The sequence below is a fragment of the Macrotis lagotis genome, chromosome 8 (genome assembly GCF_037893015.1).
Source record: "Macrotis lagotis isolate mMagLag1 chromosome 8, bilby.v1.9.chrom.fasta, whole genome shotgun sequence".
Classification (NCBI taxonomy): domain Eukaryota; kingdom Metazoa; phylum Chordata; class Mammalia; order Peramelemorphia; family Peramelidae; genus Macrotis; species Macrotis lagotis.
Genome location: NC_133665.1, coordinates 119055420 through 119078248, shown reverse-complemented (window position 1 = coordinate 119078248; position 22829 = coordinate 119055420). Strand labels below are relative to the sequence as shown.

Genomic DNA, 22829 nt, shown 5'->3' with positions numbered 1-22829 from the left:
AGGTTTTTGCAAGGCAAATGGGGTTAAGTGGCTTGCGCAAGACCACACAGCTAAGTATTAGGTGTCTGAGGCTGGATTTGAACCCAGGTCTTCCTGACTCTAGGTCCAGTTATCTATCCACTGTGTTTCCTAGCTGCCCCATGGGTGCTGTATCTTATCAAAAGTTTTAGTATCTATTGAGATAATCATATAATTTGTTAGTTTTGGTCATTAATGCTGATTGTTTCCTAATATTGAGCCAATGCTATATTCCTGATATAAATACTAACTGTTCATAGTGAATTATCCTAGGGATAACTTTCTATAATCACGGCTACAATTTTAAAATTTTTGCATCAATATTCATTAGGGAAATCAGTCTATAATTTTTTTTTTTGTGTTTTGGCTCTTCCTGTTTTAGGTATCAGCACCACCTATGTGTCATAAAAGGAATTTGGTAGAATTTTTTTCCTAGCTTTTTCAAATGGTTTATATAGAATTGGAATCATTCTATAAATGTTTGATAGAATTCACATGTAAATCCATCTGGACCAAGAAATTTTTTCCTAAGGGAATTCATTGACAGCTTGTTTAATTTCTTTTTTCTTAAATGGGATTATATCAATTTCCTCTTCTGTTAACCTGGGCAATTTATATTTTTGTAAATATTTTGTAAATATTCACCTATTTCACCTATTTCACATGGATTATCTTTATTGGTGTATTGTTATGCAGAAGAGCTTCAAATTATGACTTTAATTTTCTCCTCACTGGTGGCAAATTCACCATTTTCAGTTTTGATACTGGTAATTTGGTTTTCCTTTTAATCAACTTAAAGTTTTATCTATTTTTTTCATAAAATCAACTCAGTTTTATTGGTCTATTAATAGTTTTCTTTAAATTTTATGAATCTTTCCCTTGCTTTTCAGAATTTATTTTATTTGAGGAGTTTAATTTTTTTTCTTCTTCCAGTTTTTTTAGTTGCATGCCCTATTCATTGATATCTTTTATCATATCCATGTAAAACATTTAGAGATATAAAATTTCCCCTAATAACTGCTTTGACTGTGTCCCACAAGTTTTGGTATGTTGTCTATTATCATTGTCTTAGATGAAATTATTTCTGTGATTTGTTTGATCCATTCATTCTTTAAAATTAGGTTATTCAGCTTCCAACTAATTTTGTGTCTATCTTTCTAAGCCCCTTTATTTCACACGATGTTTTTTGCATCACAATCTGAAAATACATTTAATATTTTTGCCTTTCTGCATTTGTGACATTTTTATGCCCTAAAACATTCTCAATTTTTTTTGTGTGTGTCATGTACTGCTAAGAAAAAGGTATCGTCCTCTCTAACCCCATTGAATTTTCTCTAGTGGTCTTTCGTATCTAACTTTTTAAAAATTGTATTCACTTAACTTTCTTGTTTATTTTGTGGTTATATTTAATTAATTCTGAGAGAGGGAAGTTGAAGTTCTCCACCAGTACAGTTCTGCTGTCTGTATCTTCCTAAATCATTGATCTTCTCCTTTAAGAATTTACATACTATGCTTTTCTGAGCTGCCCAGAAGCAGGGTCCCTATAGTGTTGTTCATGGTTTCTGTCATAACTTTCAAGGGAAACTTTCACAATGTCCGGAGCCCTGGATGTCTTGCAGATGAAGGAGGAGAATGTCCTCAAATTCCTCACTGCAGGCACCCATTTGGGTGGCACCAATTTGGATTTCCAGATGGAACAGTAGATCTACAAAAGGAAGAGAGATGGCATCTATATCATTAATCTGAAGAGAACTTGGGAAAAGCTTCTGCTGGCAGCTCGTGACATTGTTGCCATTGAAAATCCAGCTGATGTTAGTGTCATCTCATCCAGGAACACTGGCCAGAGAGCTGTTCTGAAATTTGCTGCTGCCACTGGCACCACACCTATTGCTGGATGCTTTACCCCAGGCACCTTCACTTACCAGATCCAGGCAGCTTTGAGGGAGCCTTGCCTCTTGGTCACTGATCCTCCTGCAGATCATCAGCCTTTGCCTGAAGCGTCATATGCTAACCTTCCAACCATCGCACTGTGCAACACAGACTCCTGACTTCACTATGTGGACATTGCCATTCCATGTAACAACAAGGGAGCTCACTCAGTGGGTCTGATGTGGTGGATACTGGCCCGAGAAGTCCTGCAGATGTGTGGTACCATCTCCCATGAGCACCTGTGGGAGGTCATGCCTGATCTTTACTTCTATAGAGATCCAGAGGAGATTGAAAAGGAAGAGCAGGCCACAGCTGAGAAGGCAGTGACAAAGGAGGAATTTCAGGGTGAATGGACTGCACCTGCCCCAGAATTCACTGCTGCTCAGCCAGAAGTGGTTGATTGGTCTGAGGGCGTCTAGGTGCCATCTGTGCCCATTCAGCAGTTCCCTACTGAAGATTGGAGTGCTCAGCCGGCTACTGAGGACTGGTTTGCAACTCCTACTGCTCAGGCCACTGAATGGGTAGGAACTACCACAGAGTGGTCCTAAGTTTTACCAAGATGCTGTAATAGTGTTAGAAAAATGCTGATGGAAAATAAACATTGATTTTTTAACCAAAAAAAAGTATTTAGCTACTATACTACTTGGTGCACATATATATGGTTACTATTCATATCCACGGTCTATAGTGCCTTTTAGGAAGATGTAACTTCCTTCCTTACCCCCCCCCCCTTTTTTTTAGCAAATGGGGTTAAGTGGCTTGCCCAAGGCCACACGGCTAGGTAATTATTAAGTGTCTGAGACCGGATTTAAACCCAGGTACTCCTGACTCCAGGGCTGGTGCTTTATCCACTACGCCACCTAGCTGCCCCAACGCCACCTAGACACCCCCCCCCCTTACCCCTTTTAATGAGATCCATTTTTACTTTTGCTTTGTCTGATATAAGGATTGCTACCCCTGCTTTTTTCACTTCAGCAGAAGCATATTTTGCTCCAGCTTTTTACCTTTACTCTGTGTGTATCTCTCAGCCACAAATGTGTTTCTTGTAAACAACATACAGTAGGATTCTAGTTTTTAATTCATCATGTTATCTGCTTCCATTTTAAGGGAGAGTTCCCCACTCACATTCAGTCATAAATTGCCCTCCAACCTATTGTGTCTACATTTTTTTTTTAATAATGGATTTCCTTTAGGTAGCCTAATAATTTGTAAATTGTCTATTCTGGATCTATGTTCTAGGTCAATTGTTTTTCCAACGAAATATTTTACATTTTCTTCTTTTTAAATTTTGTTTGACTGGTTCTTGATATCTCAAAGCATCATTAGCCTACACTTGCAAGGAATCATTTTCTTCATTTAGCTTTTTCATCTTTTTCTCCCCATGTGGTCAATTCTATTTTTTAAAGAAGCTATTATCTTTTCTCATTTGCCCAGTTACATTTTTGAAGGAATTTTCTTTTTGCATTTGTTCAATTGTATTTTTGGGTTTTTTTTTTCCCTTTTGCAAGGCAATGGGGTTAAGTGGTTTGTCCAAGGCCACACAGCTAGGTAATTATTAAGTGTCTGAGACCATATTTGAACTCAGGTACTCCTGACTCCAGGGCCATGCTCTATCCACTGTGTCACCTAGTTGCCTCCTCAACTGTATGTTTAAAGGATTTTCTTCAGCCAATTTTTGGGCTTCCTTTTACAAGGTGTTAAATTTCTCTTTCATTTCTTTTCCAATTTTTTTCTGCTTGGTTTTTAAAATCTTTTTGGAGTTCTTCCAAGAAGTCTTTTTTTTGGGTTGGAGACCAATTCATATTCCCTTCTGGGGTTTCATAGTTTTTTCTGCTGTCCTCCTGAGATATTTTACGCACCTTTACCTTACAGTAGCTTTCTATTGGCATGGCTTTTCTCCATGTTTTTCTTCATTTTGGGCTCTGCTATCCCAGGCTTCTTGTGTTGGGGAAGGGGCCCACTCACAGAGCTTCTGCACTGAGAAGATTATTGGCCTGCTCACTGGGCTGGAGTTGGAAAAAACAGACCTTACATATTGAAAATGCCAAAGACCTGTTCCCTGACCTGGGGATTTCTGCACTAAGCATGCTAGGGACTTCCTCACTGGGCTGGGGGTCTGTGGTACCTGTATTGAAACCCATCCAGCCTACCTACTGTGCGATTATATTAGCCTGTTGACCTGGAACCAAATGATGCCCTTTACACCCCACCTGTGCTGAATTCAACTTGGGCTCCACTTCCTGCCTCCTAGTCACATTCCCACTCCACTGAGAGAAACCTTGCTAGGAAATGCTGTCCTCTATTCTTTTGTGGGTTCTGTCCTCCAGAATTCATTAGAGGCTTGAATGACTTTGATTGTGAGGGAGACTTGGAAGAGCTTAAGGAAGTTCCTGGATTCTCTTTACCTTCTTGGCTCTATTCCCCACTCCCCTCACTCCACTTTAGCTAATTTTCAGTGGTTGATATTAGTCTAAAATCAAACAAAATGAAAAATAACAAGGAGAATATGTGGGGAAACTGCTTATATTACTTATTATTCAGAAAATAATGCTTATGAGAATAGAGAGGGATTATGTTGAGTGCCATGGAGTGCCATGTTGAGCTGCTAGCAAAGTCAATGCAAAGGGTTTATCCCTTGCAAATACTTTATATCATTTTTGAAAGAGGGAGAAGAGAGACCAAAAGCACATTTTCTAGAAGTGACCGTTTTGAGAGTACTGAAAAACTGCTACAGAAATAGTTTCCAGGATATTGAAGGGCTATTAGTTTATTTAGAAACCTAAGAGACAGGATAGTAAGGAAAACATTTTAATTACCATCAACAAGCACTTCATTATTCAACCTATGATTCCTTGCAAGTGTAGGCTAATGATGCTTTGAGATCAATCTATATCAAAATTTTCAAAAATCAATTTTCTCTCTCTCTTTCCCACTTGGACACAGGTTCAATCTAAGAATTTCTTACTGAAATCTCTTTTGACAAATATCCTCATCCTAGGTTTCTTCCTAGGAATTTGGTATACTTTGACTGCTGAGGGTTTACTGCAAAAAAAAAAGTCAGAATTTGGTTTATATCTTAGGTGTCCACAAAAAAGGGGGAAAAGGATTCTTAGCTTCCCTGTAAGCCCTAAGGCTAAAAATACATTAAATACAGAACATTCAATCTGACAAAGATAAATATGTATGCCTAAAATAATAAACAATTAAAATAACTCCCTTTTCCTTTCTTGTGAGCTTCTAAATCCCCAATGAATCTATGTAGTTTTCTAAGCCCATCTTATGACTATGGAATTGAGGTGCCTACCTCCAAGATAGTTAACTAGATTTCTAGAAAGTAAAAAATCCATTACCTTAAGGGAATCCAACCTCCTTTCCCCAGGGTCTTTATATTTCTCCAGAAGTTCTTTAAAGGGGGAAAAATAAGGGATGTGCTAGATAGATAATTCTTGTTACTTATACCTCCAAAATCCATGTAACTCAAAGTACCTTTTAAAAACAAGGTCTGAATTTATTCTTCCACAATGAGTTTTTTTGATGAGTCTCTAAATGGGACTTTTTTGGTGATACTCCTCTCCAGATCCTTCCTAGTCCAGGTGCTTCTTGCTGCTCTATCAGAATACATCTGCTGATTCATGAAGTCACATAATTCTTCAGAGGATTCATGATATGGTTAGGGAATTAGATCATTTCTAATGTTCCTTCAAACTTAATACTCAATAAATATCTATCACAATAGCTGTCACTTACATGACTACTATATCTTTTGGGGAATTAAGTCCTCATCTTATAGTAATGCTTCAATACCCCAGGCGATAAACAATTTCATTGTTATGGTCAATCCTTCTAATGGTACAGATGTAGTATGTCCACATCTCATCCTATACTATTCTCATCCTTGTACTTCCAAAAATTCCTTATCTCACAATAAGAACCACAAAGTAACAAGTGATTTAATGGACAAAGTACTGGATCTGGCAATCAGGAAGACAAGAATTCCAGTCCAGCCTCAGATATTTATTAGCTATGTGATCCTGGGCAAGTCACCTAACCTCTTTGTGCCTCAGTTCTCTCACTTATAAAAAGTGGATAATTTATCATCTTCATTCCAGGATTGTTGTCAGGATTAAATGAGGTATTTGTAAAGTTCTCTTCAAACATTAAAGTAAAATAAAAAATGCTAGCTATTATTAATGACATTTAGATAATGATTTTAGTTTATATGTTTGCTCTCAGGCTTTTGAGCATAATATTTTCAGCAATGTTGTTAAACACCTTCAATGAGGATGAAAATAGCATCAAGGACAATTGCTACACTAACGGTAAATGAATGTTGAAATTTATCTTTACATACAATTGGAAAAAAATTAAATAATAGTAAGTGAAAAAGAAGTAAAAAAAAAGATCCTCTACTGGCCAGAAACATATCATCCATGCATAGAACTATTGGTTACTGCAAATGGCTAGATTTTGAATGCTGTAGATAAGTTCACTTACCTTGGCAATATATTTTCCAAGACTGTACACACAAATGTGAGGTTTGGGAGGTTCTAAAGGCAAATGTGGGGAAGAAGAGGCATTACATCCTTACTAAACTGTAGGTCTACAGAGGTATTGTGCTGACCTCGTTGTTGTATGCCGGTGAAACCTGGACAGTATGCCTGCACCATGCCAGTAAATTTCCATTCGAATCACCCTAGTAAGAATACCTTCTTCCCAAACTCCTCGAGGGGATAAGACTGCTTCTTCTTTTTATTTATAGTACTTAAGTATGTGGCATGTAATAAATATGCTCTGTTATTATTGTTCAGTTATTTTTACTTGTATCCAATTCTTCATGATTCCACTTGAGGTATGTAATTTTCTTCTCCAGTTCAGATGAGGAAACTGAGACAGACAGGTTAAGTAACTTGCTGGTGTCATACAGCAGGTGTCTGAGGGCAGATTTGAACTTAGGAGGATGAGTTTTTCTGACTCCAGACCTGGCACTCTATCCATTGTATCACCTAGTTACTCTCATAAATGCTTATTGGTAACTTCTTGTATTATACTAAATTGTGCTGCATTTTCTTTCATTTTTGTTTAACATTATACAAGTTCATGTTTTATTGCTGCAATTAGATGGCAAGCTTCTTAAATATTAGACTGTCTTCTTTCAATCTTTCATGGGTTAATCAGGCAGTATGGATATTTTGTTTCAATTTGATAGCCCTCCCTTTTGACCCCAAAATCAAATACTCACTTAGCAGTGATAGTAATGATACTATATTACTAATTATTTCTAATTATCTTTGAGAATAAAGGAAAGTCAATTAAGTTTTCTAAATTTCAGTTTCCACCAGTAGTCATTATTGAATATAAATGAATTCTTACATGTCAGTCAACAAGCATTTATTAAGTGCCTATTATATGCCACTAACGCTCTACCTGTGAATGATCCGACTTATGAATATTTTTAAAATGAAACAGTTGAATTAGATGATACTTTAAAATTCTAAAATTCTGGTTTTTATGTATTTTCTTCTTTTCTAATTAGTGATTAAAAATCTTGCAAGATTAAATTTTTTTTCAAAGATGTTAATCTGGAATTATGTGTAAAGACCATTGGTTAATGATTACTGTCGCCAAAGTTAACAATTGAACAGCTGGTAGAACTCTGTATGTAGGTGGCCTGAGCTATGATTTACATAAATTTAAGTGGCTAAGTATTCTTTTTTTTGATTAGTACAATACTGGTTCATTTAACAATTGGTTTCAGATCTCTTTTCTCTATTATTGTGCATTTTAATTTCCTATTTTTGGCATCTGGCAGTTTCTCCTGCTAATAGATTAAATAGCCACAAGATCTTTTCTCTGATACTTGTTAGTGTCCTCTGGTAAATAGTTTGCAGTAATTGCACTGCCATCAACTCTTGTCTTAATGACAAATTTTAATCCACCACAGGAATCCAAAAATCTGTTTTAATCTTGTTCTATTGACAAGGATGAAACTCTCTTTTCCTATCAATTTGAAGATGGGGAAATTTCTGATTTTGTTAATATTTCTAGTCTATTCCAGGGTTTGTCAGCCAATCACTCGGATAACAGAACAAGGTTAGAAGTTTAACTTAAATAGAGAACAATGTGAGAATAACAATGAAAAAACATAATTAAAAATTTTAAAATTTGAATTGTCATGATCAAAATCCCAGAAACATATAAGGATTAGAGAAAACATCAGGGATTTCCTTCCAGCAATGTAGTTCTGTGTTAACACTGAATGTGTACTGTTTCATATTACCATTATGAAAACAAAGTGAAATATTAATGTGTATTAAAAGTTCATTTAAAAAATTCACTTACTGGGCAGCTAGGTGGCGCAGTGGATAAAGTACCGGCCCTGGAGTCAGGAGTACCTGGGTTCAAATGTGATCTCAGACACTTAATAATTACCTAGATGTGTGGCCTTGGGCAAGCTACTTAACCCCATTTGCCTTACCAAAAAAAAGAAGAGAATTTAAAAAAAATTCACTTACAATGTTCTCTGAAGTCTTATTCTAATGATTTATCATGATGTGTACATAACCTTTGGGTTCTTGTAGCCTATGGCAGCAGAGTGTAAGATTTTAACAATCTTGTGAAAGATTTTGAACATAGACCCAGTGAGAGAGACATAACTGTGATTCAAGGACCAGTCTCCCTTAAGTTGGAAAGAATTTTTCATAATAAGGTTATTGGTCAGTCAATCAAAAAAAATTTAAGTGTCTACTATGTTCCAAACACTTTACTAAATGGTGGGGATACCACAAAAGGTAAAAGTCCTTATTATCAAGGAACTCACAGATTAGTGAGGAAATGATATGCAAACAACTATGTTCAAATATGCCATATATATAGGGTAAATTGTAAATAACAGAGAGCAAACACAAGAATTAAAGTGGACTATACAGTGGTGAATTAAAAAAAACTTTGAGGGTCATGTATATATAAATATTTCCTTAATGCTTTCCTCTATCACTGAGATAAAAAGAGTCTATTACTGTATTTTCCCCATGTATAAGATGCTACCATATATAAGATGCACCTTAATTTTGGGGACTGAAATTTGAAAAAAAAATGTATTAAAGTTAGTGAACTCAATTTTATTCATCATAAAATTCACACTCATCCTTATCAATGTCAAAACTCCCATCCATTAACTTGTTCTCATCTGTGTTTGATGATGAATCACTAAGAGAAACTCTGCTTGCTCTCCTGCCGGTGCTCTGGTCTAGGGTCAACCGCAAGCGTTCCTTGGATAAGTCTGGTGTGTGAATGCATTCTTAGTCCATTCCACTTCATGAACCTGAAGCACTAATTGTGTCCTCCTTTGATATCAGTACCTTCGTTTTCATCAACAATTCTTCTGGCCTCCTACTAACTATCTTTGTGGACACAGGAATTCCTATTACCCTTTGTTCTTCAATCCCTCTCCAATTCCCTCTCTAAATCAGGTCATTTAGCTGACTTGACTCTCATGATCTTCTTCTTCCATGGTGTTTTCAATAGGGTTTCTTCTTCCTATAGCCAGTCTCAGACTGTTTTCTCAGATTGGGGGGGGGGGAATTTACATTCATTCAGCAGCACAATTTCCATTCACGTTTGCTTGAACTTGAATTCAGCATTGTACAAAAATCTTTACTGAGTCATTTCTGGGCAGAATGTGACAAAACATAACCTAATATAGTGGTAAGAAATGTGAAACAATGAACACAATGTCAACAAACATGAAAAATTGGGAAATGCAAGTTAAAAAAATCTAAACACTGTCTAATATGCTCCCAGTTTTTAGACCCCAAATTTTTTAAAAAGGGTACATCTTAGACATGGGGAAATATGGTAAATTATAATACCCTTTCCACAAAGGGCATTGAGGTGGCACCAGAGTGAATAGATCATGAGGCCTGGAGTCAGAATGACTTGTCTTCCTAAATTCAAATCTGGTGTCAGACACTAGCTGTCAGCCTGGGCAAGTCTCTGGAGAAGCAAATGGCAAACCACTACAGAATCTTTGCCAAGAAAATCCAAAATGGGATCAGAAAAAGTTGTATATGACTGTAAAAATGACTGAACTATGTTCTAGGCACTGTGCTCAGTATTCCTCATTTTTTTTTTGACTTTTTGCAAGGCAATGAAGTGACTTGCCGAACATCACACAGCCAGGTAATTATTAATTGTCTGAGGCCATGTTTGAACTTCAGGATCAGTGCTCTATCCACTGTACTACCTAGCTGCCTCTAGTATTTCTTAAATAATGGTCACTCTCTTTGGTTTACAGTTTTTCACTAAAAATATAGCTGTATTTTGTAGATATTGGACTTCCTAGATGGTACAATGCAAGGAAAGGTAAGGCCATTGCTCTTCTGGCCTGTGTTTGGTCTGGAGGTACCTACAAGCAATCTTTCCCACCTTAGAACTCTGACCTGGATCACTGTCTTAGGTACTAGTGCTCCTCTTCACCTTGGGACTAATACCAGGACTATAACTAAATCTGTGAATAGATAATGCCACAGAGTCCTGCATCCAGTGCTTTGGAACCACATTGTTGTTGAATGAAAATACTTAGCTTGGGGGAGGATAAGTCCATGATTAGTCCAGCATTCTGCACCACACATTGTTTTTCATTCTTACATCATATCTGTCTCTTCTCTTTATAATCAGATTGACCATTTACCTCAGGTTAAAGTCAATCTCAGCTGAAGTTCCAATGGAAGAAGAGGTTTTAAATGCCTGTTAGGCTCCTTTCATGTGGCAAAGAACTTGGTGCTGATTCTATTCCAGGAGAGATTTACAAGGTATAAAGTCCATTGCTCATACAAAAATTGACTGAAATTTTCCAGCTAATATGGCAAGAAGTTATCCTCAAGAGTTCAAGGATGCCTCCATTGTCCATCGCTCTAAAGGTAAATAGAATAGACAATCCCATCACAGTGGAGTCTATTTCTTCATCATTGCAGGTAAGATTCTTATCAGAGTTCTTAATAGAATTGTCTTTTACCTGGAAAATGGTCATTACACTAAGAATCAGTGTGGCTTTAGAAAGGCCTGAGGAACAGACAATATGTTGTTTCCTGTCCAACAACCTCTGGGAGAAATGGCAGGGGAAGAACAGATAGGTCTGTACATATCATTGTTGATCATATCTGATCTGACTTTTGATACCATCTGTCATGAATGTTTATGGAAAATAATGTCAAAATTTGGTTGACCAGAGAAGTTCAATATTATTGTACATCAGTTTCATGATGACTGTGCTTGCCCAGGTTCTGGATAGTGGACAATGCTCTCACAATTTCCTGGTCACTAGTGGAGTGAAACAAAGTTGTGTGCGTGTTCTCATGCCTTCAACTTCAGTAACAACGAACTTGGCATCAAGGTCAACTACTACACTGGAGGTAAATTCTTCAATTTGAAAAGCTACAAGTCAAGAAAGCAGAGGGAATGTTGGTATATGGCTTCCTGTTTGCGATGATTGTGCACTCAATGCTGCATCTTTAGTTGAGATGCAGCAAAGTATGGACTGAAACTCTGATGCTTGTGCTAACTTTGGTCTAACAATTAGCACCAAGAAAACACAGGTGATCCATCAGTTAGCATCACACCATCCATATGTGGAACCATTAATTATGGCAAATGGAAAAATTCTGGATGCTGTACCTTAGCAATGTACTTTTCTGGGAGGTACACATTGCTTAATGAGGTTGACACACATATTGCCAGAGCTAGCTCGGTGTTTGCGAAATTCCAAAGTAAAGTGTGAGAGAGAAGAGGTATTAGTCTGACTACAAACTGAAGGTCTACAGAGCTGTTGTACTGGCATCATTGTTATAAGCCTATGAAACTTGATCAGTCTCCCAATACCATGTCAGGAAACTGAATCACTTACATTTGAATAGTCTTAGGAAGATTCTGATGAACACTTGGTGGGATAAGATGCTTTCTGGAACTTAACTTCCAGGCATTCAAATTCTATAACAGTGAGTACAACTCTAATGTGCTAGCTATGTTGTTCAAATACCAAATGGACACTTGCCAAAAAAGACTATTCTATGATTAGGGCAAGTGCTCACATGACGGTCAGAAAAAGCAGTATAAAGACACTCTCAAGGTCTCAAGAACTTTGGAATTGATTGTGCAGCATTGTTAGATATAGGACTTCCCAGCATGGTGTGCCCTCATGAGAAGGTGTTATGGTCTAAGAGCTAAGCAGAATTGAAATAGCTCAAAAGAAATGAGAGATGCACAAAATTCAGAGAACCTAACCAAAATGATCACATCAACTATTTGTGCCTAACCTATTATAGAGCATTCTTATTTTGTATTAGTCTGATCAGACATACTGTGTAACTTAAGAAAGTTATTTTGTTCCTCTTCAAAAACAAAGGACAAAAAAAAGGACAACCATTATGTCAAGTAGGACAAATTGATATATCTTAGAACTAACCAAGAGGCTGGGATGGAAATGTATTTTAAGTTGATAACTCATTTATTCTTTGGTGATGAATGTAATCTAGATGATTTCATAAAATGCCCTTTGCTATTGTTTACTTAATTATTAGTATACATTTTTATAGTAAATATTAGCTATTTCATCATTGATCTTTATAGCCAAGAATGCAATATTTTTTCTTAATATCTATATCTTATTGCCACCAACTGCTTAATTTCTAAATATTATACCCACACATCTCTAACACTCACACATATACATATATATGTGTGTGTATATATATATATATATATATATATATATACATATATATACACACACACATATATATGGAGCTTAAAAAAATAATCTGTGACTTTTTATTTACCTCCAAGTCTGGCTCTGATGGCTTCATCAGATACTTTCCTGGAATTCCATCTTGGGTCCTCATTTATCTCTTCTAATAGTGCTGTTCGTCTCTTAATTTCTGTCTGCAATCCATAGTATGAGAAAGGGATTCGTTGTTGAGGCTTCACATCAAAGTAACTTACTAGGTTTGGGGTGGTTTTACTAATTCCAGGCAACAAATCAGCTTCACCTCCCGTACTCATAAATCCTGAACAAGGATCACCCAATTGCACATCATCTCGATGTGGAAATAAAGCATAATCTTTCCCAGGAGGTGGGGGATAAGGATAGTGTAAATGATAGTCTGGCTGAACAGGAGAAGCATAAGGGTGAAATTCCAGGAAAGTAGGACAGTCTTTCTCTTCAAAACAGGCAGGGAGATGTCTGTTCTCATTTCCTCTCATAAAGGGCATGTTCATTCTTCGTAGGAGACGACAGTAGTGAGGATAATCCATTTTCTTCACTGGCATTTTTACTAGATTGGTGGGTTGTTTATGGATAATGACCTGTGCAAGATTATGCTCTGATATCATATTTTTTTAAAGTTTAATGACCCCAATTTAAAGGAAAGACTTATAAAACTTTTTTCTAATAAATAAAAATTAGAATTTGTCTATAATAGACATTTGTTCATACTTCTATCTTGAAGTGTAGTTTTAATTGCTTTAAAAAGGGAAAAACTGGTTTCTTTCCTTTCCCTGTCCCCAAAAGACAATCATATAGCAGAACTTGGTTGCAGAAAGAATGATGAGTTACTTTGTTGCTTGGCAACGGTAAAAAAAAACCCCTTGAAATATGGAATATTATACATCATAATGTGATTCCTGAGGTTAAAGAAAACAATTAGCCTTTGTTAATAATACTGCTGTGATATATTGTCTTTATCAGAACCCATGAAGATGTTTTCCCTTTTAAAAAAGTATTAAGTTTAATTATAACTAACTATAACTTATTAACTAATACTATATGAGAAATAGAAATCAAAGCAGGTAATCTAATTGTCAGATTAAACAAATAAAAAAAGAAAACTATTCCTGACATCTACTTGGTATGGTGGGTAGACTTGCCTCAAATGTATACTAACTGTAAGCTGGGCAAATTTCTGAATATTTCTGCCTCAGTTTACTCATCTGTAAAATGTGAGTAATCTACCTCTCTACATTTGGGGATGGATAACATGAGATATGCTTTGTTAAGGTGTTTTGCAAATTTTAAAGCAATATATGAAGTGCTAGTTATCTTGCTATTCTTTCTGTACTGCATAGTGAACTTTGAAAAAATTAATTGTTTGATACAATAGAAAAATTAGATTAGTTCTTAACTCATTTAAATATTTGTTTTCCTATTTATCTTAACTGACACAATCCTCTGAGTGTTACTGAAAATATTCTCCTAGGACTTGTTTATGAGATCTTTAGCATGTAGCTAGAAAGGAAAATAAAAGTTATTGGAACTCAGAAAAAATAGATGAGAGATCACAGAAAGCTTAGATCCTCAATATTTCTCTCAAAAATAGTACATCAAAAATGAAGTGGGTAGAAATGCACTAGAGGATTTTTTGGAGGGATATTCAGATAAATGATAAAATAAAACTATCAATGAAATCACAAAATAGAAACAATTGAGAGAACTGAAGGTAGACATGAGAAAGAAAAAATATATTCAAACTAACTTATTTCTGTAGAATATAGTTAATGGATACTCTCAAGGGATTGCCCCTACTCTTCATTTTCACGGTGACCTCCAGTGCCTTGGCCCCTCCCCCCTCCAATTCTTTCCTGGGCTATCTATCTCCCATGCATTCATCACTCTCTCAGTTGAAAAATTTTGCCTTACATTTTCTTTTTTCTTTCTTGTTTCTGTCATTCAGTGTTTTTATTTATTCTTTGTGGTCACCTGTACATTTTTTAAGCATTTTATAAGACTCTGTGATCCACTGAATAAAAATAGTAAATAGCACAGGATCAAGAACAAATTTCTGATTGCTTCACATTTTCAGAAAGAATTAAGGCCATTCTCCAAGATCTCCCTTTTCTTCCAGCTTCTATCACTCAAGTGTCTTCTTCTATATCTTTTACCCCATCTCACATGATTATATGATATGGACTCAGTCCTTACTAAGTAAAATGATTCCATCCATTCATACCTTAAAACCCAAGCATTCTTTCAGAATCTTACCAAGTACCTGTCTTTCCATATTCACTGATTCAACAAATGGCCTTCTCTATGCTTCTCACACAAAACCTTCCACCTTCCATTTCTGTACTCTGAAATGACCTTCTCTGGCATGCCTAGAATGTTCTTTCTTCCTTATGCCTACTTCAAAAAATTCCTCTCTAAAAATTCAAGTGTTATCTTCTACATGGAGCCTTTACTGATTTCTTCACTCCAAGTACAGTCCTTTCAACCTTGTTTTATGCTACGTAGTATTTAGTTTGCTTTTATTCTGATATACTAACATATTGATCAATCGAATTCAAGTTCTTCAAGGGTAGGTATTGTTTATGGACTGGCTCTTTATGAAGGTATAGCAAGTATAAACAATTTTTTTTTTAGGTTTTTGCAAGGCAAATGGGGTTAAGTGGTTTGCCCAAGGCCACACAGCTAGGTAATTATTAAGTGTCTGAGGCCACATTTGAACCCAGGTACTCCTGACTCCAGGGCCGGTGCTTTATCCACTGAGCCACCTAGCTGCCCCCTATAAACTTAATTTTTAGGAAGGTCACTGACATTGTGAGTGGAGAATGGTTTTGAGTGGGGAGAGATTTGTGGCAGGGAGACCAGCTATCAGTCTATTGTAATAATCCATAAGGTGATAAATCATGGCAATGTTAAGAGGAGGGAAGGGGCCTATGTGAGAGTTGGTAAGAATAAAGAATAGACAGAACACTTAAACAGATTAGATATGGAAAATGGGAGAGAGTGATGAGTCAAGGATGACATCTTGGTTTCATGCCTAGACTGACTGGGAGGATGGTGATATCCTTGACAATACTATGGAAGTTTGGAAGAGGAAACTTTGAGAGGAAAGATAATGATTTACATAGTGGATATACTGATTTCAAGATATTTATGGGACAACCAATTCAATTGACCAATAGGAATCTGGAGATCAGCAGGGAGGTTAGGGTTGAGTAAGTAGATTTATATTGCAAAGGAAGAAAGAACAAGATTTAGTAACTCTAAAATTCTAAACCTAGATAGTTAGAAGAATATTGAACAGAAATAAGAAGTATGAACTTGACTTAAAATAATACAATCATAAGCAATACTCTCATTTTTAAATAGGGAGAAAGAGAGATGAAGGACAACTTGTGCAAATGTAAATGGAGTCAGAGGGCCTGGGTTTAAGGCATAGCTCTGTAATTCAGTGCTTGTTGAACTTTGAGCAAGTTTTTTTATTTCAGTTTTTTCTTCTGTTAAATAAAAGGATAAAAGAAAAGAACCTCCAAATCTCCTCCAGCTCTAAACTCTAAAGCCCCCCATGTGAGCAGCCCTTTCCTCAGTTTCTTTGGTTTGGCAAGGTTGGGAAGCATCCCTTTTATCCCTTCCTAAAATTCTTAAATTTCTTCAAGGTTAAGTTCCACATGGCATCTATATATATATATATATATATATATATATATATATATATATATATATATATGTATATATAATTAATGTATTATATTAATATATTATATTAATACAATATATTAATATATATTATTAATATATATTACATATATATTACTTAAGTATTTATCACAAATTGTGATTTCTTTCAAATTACTTTCTTTCAATCTACTCTGCATTTTGCATATGCCATTTAAGTACAGAAACTTTTTGTTGCTTTTGCTGAGCACTATTTAGGAACACAGTAAATACCTAATAAATGCTTGTTGAAGTAGTTAGTGCTAGATTGATGTAACTCCTTGCATGGATGGATTGATGTTCCTTCTTAGGAGAAGTTGAGTGGCACAGCTTGGAGACAGGAAGAACTTAGTTCAAATCCAGTCTCAGACACTTTATTATCTGTGTGACTCTGGGAAAGTCACGTAATTGCTTTTTGGATCAGTTACTTCAAAATCCTTTTTTTTTTTTTTGGTTTCTGCAAGGCAATGGCATTAAGTGACTTGCCCAAGGTCACACAGCTAGGTAATTATTAAGTGTCCGAGGCCAGATTTGAACTCAGGTACTCTTGACTCCAAGACGAGGACTCTATCCACTGTGCCACCTAGCTAGCTGCCCCTTCATAATCATTTCTTATAGTGCCAATTGCCTACTGAATATCTCTCTGGCTGTCCCATTAACATCTTTAATTCATTATGACCAAAACAGTAAATAGTAAATAATAGTAAATAGTTCTGATCTCATCAGGGTTATTACAGGGATCAAATAATTTAACACAATCTTAAACTGATACATAAATACTAGTTAATAGTAATTATTTTCAATACTATGACATGACACAATATAATACATTATAATATAACAATAGGTAACTAGCTATTATATAATAAAAGCTTTCATATAATATCAGACTATATTTAGTAGATGCTTAATAAATGTTTATTGATTATTACCTGGGTGGCTCAATGGATAGTGCTGGGTCTGCAATCAGGACTTCAAATTTGAGCTCAGACTTTATGTAATTCTGGACATGTCACTTAACTCTGCCTCAGTTTCCTATCTGTAAAATGAGCTGGAGAAGAAATTGAATGACAAGCTGCTCCAGTATCTCTGCTAACATAACTCCAAAAGGGGTTCCAAAGAATTGGTCACAAGTGAAAAGACAAACAACAAAATGTATCATGCATGTACTTACCCATTGTTTTCTCCGCAGTAAAACTTCAACTGCTTGAGGCACGGTACTATTTTTTTTTCTTTTGTGGGTGTGGTTCCTTGAAAAAAGTTTTAGGGATGCAGAAGCCACCTGTGATTTCATTGGTTAGGGAAATTTGATGAAGAAATTTCTTCTATTAGTAAGGGTCATCAGTTTCTTCACCATTTTCCGTCTTTGGTTGCCTAGAACAACGGTTCTCACACTTTTAGTTTCTGGAATCCTTTACATTCTTAAAAATTATTGAGGACCATGTCCCTTTACACTCTTAAAAATTGGGGGACCCTGTCCCTTTATAGTCTTAAAAATTGGGGACCCTGTCCATTTACACTCTTAAAAATTGAGGACCCTGTCCCTTTACACTCTGAAAAATTGGGGGACCTGTCCTTTTATACTCTTAAAAATTGGGGACCCTGTCCCTTTATAGTCTTAAAAATTGAGGACCCTATTCCTTTATACTCTAAAAAATTGAGGACCCTATTCCTTTATACTCTTAAAAATTGAGGACCCTATTCGTTTATACTCTTAAAAATTGGGGACCCTGTCCCTTTAGTCTTAAAAATTGAGGACCCTTTCCCTTTACACTTTTAAAAACTGTGGGCCCTTTCCCTTTACTCTTAAAAATTGGGGACCTTGTCCCTTTATACTCTTAAAAATTGAGGACCCTTTCCCTTTACCCTTTTTTGTTTAGGTTTTTGCAAGGCAAACGGGAATAAGTAGCTTGCCCAAGGCCACACAGCTAGGTCATTATTAAGTGTCTGAGACCGGATTTGAACCCAGGTCCTCCTGACTCCAGGGCGGGTGCTGTATCCACTGCGCCACCTAGCTGCCCCCCCTTTATACTTTTAACAAAAGTTGAGGACCCTTTCCCTTTACTCTTAAAAACTGGGGACCCTGTCCTTTTATACTCCTAAAACCTGCTGAAACCGGCCTCCAGGGCCATGTGCTCCTGGCGCATCTCCTTTGCCACGGACCCTGCGAGTTGAACTGGCGCAGTGTGACTTTGGCCTTGTGGCCGCAGTGTCCGGGCCAGGCCAGGCAGGCTGGGGTTGGCCTTGGGGAAGGGTCAAGGCCACCGCTGGAACCTCCCAGCGTCTTCCCTGGGGGTGCCCCGGGCCTCGGCTGGCAGAAACGTCGGAGCCGGCGCCCTCTTTGCCACCTGCTAGGCCTTTCCGGGTCCCAGCCCGGTCCCGCCCCCTCCTGTCCATTGGCTGTACGTTCCAGGGCGCGGGCGCAGGCGCGGGCGCAGGCGCAGTCGGGCGGCGTTCATTCGGAGCTCCATGGCAACCAAGGTCAGGGCCTAGTGCCAGTAGGAGGCGCCGCCGGCATGGAGGGCGCAGCCTGGGGTCGGTGGAGGCGGGCCCGGAGAAGCCGCGGGGGGCCCCGCCGCCGCTCCCCGCACTTCCCGCGCTTTTCCCTCTTCCTCTTGTTCTTGCACCTCCGGGCGTCCCCGTCAAGTAAGGCGCCCGCGCCGGGGCCCTTCGGGAGAGCCCCGGGGAGAGGAGAGGCCCGGGGTCCGAGGGGGTGGGGGCGGGGCGGGGCGAGCCGGCCGGGGCCGGACAAATCTGGAGAGGCGGGGGGCGGGGCGAGCCGGCTGGGGGGCGGGGCGAGCCGGCCGGGGCCGGACAAATCTGGAGAGACGGGGGGGGCGGGGCGAGCCGGCCGGGGGCGGGGCGAGCCGGCCGGGGGCGGGGCGAGCCGGCCGGGGGGCGGGGCCGGGCTTGGGCCCAGCTGTTAATTTTGAGGTTCCTGGGCGGGGCCTCTGGAGTGGCAGAGCTGGGGGTTCGAATCCCCCCACCCCTGAGCCTTGCCCCTCTGCCCCTGCCTCAGCGGCCTAGCCGACCCCGAGCACCTACCCCCCCAAAGTGGGGGCCTGGTGTGGAAATGCGCCCCGTAAATGGGGGCTAGTTATTTTTTTCTCAATAAGATTACTTAATTTCGGGGCGACTAGGAGGACCTGAGTTCAAATCCGGCCTCAGACCCTTCATAATGACCTAGCTGTGTGGCCTTGGGCGAGACACTTAACCCCATTGCCTTGAAAAAACCTAAAATAAATGAATGAATGAATGAATGAATGAATGAATGAATGAATAACTTAATTTCCTTCCCCTCCCCTCAGCTGCGAAGGGAATATTGCACATACACATTTGTGTTTAACTTGTGTACAGATTAGTCATTTTAGGTAATTGAGGAATTAGGATTAAGGGAAAAGAAAGAAATCCATGAGATAGGAAAGAAACGCATAAGAGAAATTTTTAAAAAGTTCATTCAGATTCTGTAGGGTTTTTTTTGTTGTTGTTGTTTTTGTTTTCTCCCCCTGGATGGGGATACATTGCCCATCAGGGGGTCAGGGTTGTCCAAGCTCTCTGAAATGCTGAGAGGAGCTGCAACCATCCAGGTTGGGCAGTGAGTTATTTTTTATAAATTCTGGTAGTTGGCTTAACTTTAAGGAAATAACTCGGCAATGATATTCCAGTTTTATTATTTTTGAATCACTTGATTATTCACACACCAGGGCAGCTGGATTTCACTTCAGTTGCTGAAGCATCTCTCCAGTTGATTCTCACATCTGCCTATTAGCTGTACTCATTCTCCTGAGTGAAATGAGTCACCAGTTTTTTAGAAGAGGAAAATAAATCTGATCTTTTAGGGTTTTTTTTTTTTGGAAAGTGAACAGTGATCCTCTCTTGTTAAATGAGGGAATTAGGTTAGATTAGCTGTTAATTTCTCTTTCAGCTGGAAATCTTTCATTTTACAAGAATATGATTTTTTTTAAATTTTTTAAAATTTTTATTTTTTTAAGGTTTTTCTTGTTTGCAAGGCAAAAGGGGGTTAAGTGGCTTGCCCAAGGCCACACGGCTAGGTAATTATTAAGTGTCTGAGGTTGGATTTGAACTCAGGTCCTCCTGACTCCAGGGTGGGTGCTCTATCAACTGTGCCACCTAGCCTCCCCAAGAATATGATTTTCTAATAATAGCTGAATCTATGCCTACTAAAAATGTGTGTTAAACATAGTATTATTCATTATAGTATTTATTATAGTATTATTACTTAATTGAAGGAGAACCGGACTTATACATGCTAAAAATGTGTTAAACATTATGGTACTACTACTTAATTTTAAGAGTGCTGGACTTGGTATCAAGTGAATCTATTTGAATCTGACCCTTTCTTGCAAAATGACTTTGGTAAGTCCTTGTAACTTCTCTCTCTGCCTTGGTTCCCTTTCAGCTCTAAATCTGTGATCCTTTGATCACATGCAAATGCAGAGTTCAACATTTTAATCCGTCCCATGTGTATAGCAGTCCAGTTATATTATTCTTGGGTTCTTTTGAATCACTTGATTATTCACACTAGTGCAGCTCGATTTCACTTCAGTTGCTGAAGCATCTCTCCAGTAGATTCTCACATCTGCCTGTTAGCAGTAATCATTCTGAGTGCTAATCATCATCTGTCTCCTGTTACTCTCCTAGTAGATATAAAATTGGTATCTCAAACGCAATACTTAAAAAAAAAAATGTAACTCATCATCTTCTCTGCCTTCAAAACTTTCCAGTCTTCCAAACTTCTCTGTTTCTAGTGAAGGGGCTTGCATCCTTCCATTACAATCTTGGAGTCATTCTTGTGTCCTTCCTCAAATTTATCTATCATATCTGATAATTTGCCAAGTCTTATCTACTCTAACTCTGCGACATCTCTCACATCTGTTCTGTTTCTTCCTTTCTGTTGATATGACCACACCTCACTTCAGGTTCCCATTTCCTATCTCCTGCACTTCTGTAGTTTCCTCTTTTTTTTTTTTAAATTATTTTTTCAACTATATGTAAAGATAATTTTCAACAATCATCCTTTAGGTAGGGTTTGAGTTTCTCATTTTCACCCTCTCTCCCCTTGACAGAGAGCAATCAGAGATAGGTTATACAAGTATAATTATGTTAAGCATGTAATATCCTATTAATTGCTTTCCCTACTTCTGGTCTCTCCAAGCCATTTTTCTACTTGGTTCCCATATAACCTTTAAAAAAGGAAAATTGGCACTAAACTATTGGATAAAATAAAAACTTCTGACCCTGACTTGTAAAATTATTCATATTCTTGCCCCTGCTATCTTTACAATACTATTTTATGCATTTGCCATGTATACATGGAAAATGAATGATACATTTCAGCCAAACTCTACTACTAACACTTCCTGAGCGCTTTTTGAGTAGTTTTTGGTATTTTGCACAATTTTTGGATATTTGCACAAACCCATTCAAATCATACCCTCTTTCCACATCTTCATACCTCAAAACCATTGTCTTCAAAGCTTAACTTGGGTACCAGCTCCTGTCTCTAGTTTTAGTAGTAGCCCTTCCCCAATTTCCATGAACTATACTTAAGTGTATACTTAACCTGTACCCAATAGAATATAAATTCCTTGAGGGAAGAGACTCTTATTTTAAAAACATTGTATTCTTAGTACTTATTACATAGTAAAACTTTAATAAATGTTGAATTTGCTCCTGAATATAAATTTGATCAACGAAGATAGAAGAGATTAAAGTTCATATTTTTTAGGTTTGAATTTTTTTTGGCTGTTAATACATTTAAAACATTTTAGTTCTTCTGTTAAGATTTTTTTTAAACTTTACCCATACCTGCCTAAATAGACATTTTGGATTAATGAATTATCATCATATTTCAACATTATTTGTCACCTTTCTGACAAAAAAATATTGATACTAGAGCTCCATCTATAGGTTTAAGGTATACACAGCAGAAATCTTGTTGATTTAAAAATGTTTATTTTGATGGCCTTGATTGTCATTCTAAACCCTTTAAGCCTATGCTTTCAAATTAATTTGGAACTATCCCTCTGGTTTCTTTCTAGGATGGAAAATAACTTAGATAATTTAGAAATACATATTTTTTCAATAAATGATTGAAATCTGATTTAACAAATCATAGAAATCATGGATATACAACCTTTTACTTCTTCTAGGCCTTATAAACCAACAAAAACTTGTGTGAAGAGTCACCTATAGGATTTAGTATTTATTCATAACTGCAATGTAACCTGTATTCCAAATTATTATGTAATAATAAAATAAAATAAAGTAATAAAATATAATAAAAATAATTAGGATAATAATGACATTTACTTTTAAAGCAAAAATAAAAATATGTTTTAATGTGAATACTTAGCTTGCTTTTTCAGTAGCAGAG

General features: G+C 37.4%; 2 protein-coding genes across 3 annotated transcripts in view; one reads left to right on the top strand and one right to left on the bottom strand.

Moving 5' to 3' along the window:
* Positions 1-1563: 1563 nt before the first annotated feature.
* LOC141494948 (protein SPMIP7-like) lies at positions 1564-13379 on the bottom strand. Its single transcript, XM_074196056.1, has 2 exons — positions 12780-13379; positions 1564-1723 (listed from the first exon to the last, which is right to left on the bottom strand). The coding sequence occupies exons 1-2, from the start codon at positions 13330-13332 to the stop codon at positions 1593-1595; spliced, it is 684 nt and encodes a 227-aa protein (XP_074052157.1). The 5' UTR covers positions 13333-13379; the 3' UTR covers positions 1564-1592.
* A 5550-nt stretch (positions 13380-18929) lies between these two features.
* The window catches only part of ZPBP (zona pellucida binding protein), a 199505-nt gene continuing 195605 nt past the window's right edge, over positions 18930-22829 (top strand). For both annotated transcript variants that reach the window (XR_012470594.1, XM_074196055.1), the window contains exon 1: positions 18930-19078. Coding sequence is in view for 1 of the 2 variants with exons in the window: in XM_074196055.1 (XP_074052156.1) it covers positions 18949-19078 (130 nt within the window). In the remaining variant the exon portion in view is untranslated. The remainder of the gene's footprint in view (positions 19079-22829) is intronic.

What these genes read in the sequence shown, in the direction of transcription:
- LOC141494948 (XM_074196056.1), bottom strand. Translation starts at nt 13,332, where the DNA reads ATGATATCAGAGCATAATCTTGCACAGGTCATTATCCATAAACAACCC. An exon ending in CATCAGAGCCAGACTTGGAG is followed by an intron (nt 1,724 to 12,779) that starts GTAAATAAAAAG and finishes TTCCTTTTGTAG; the next exon opens with ATCTACTGTTCCATCTGGAA.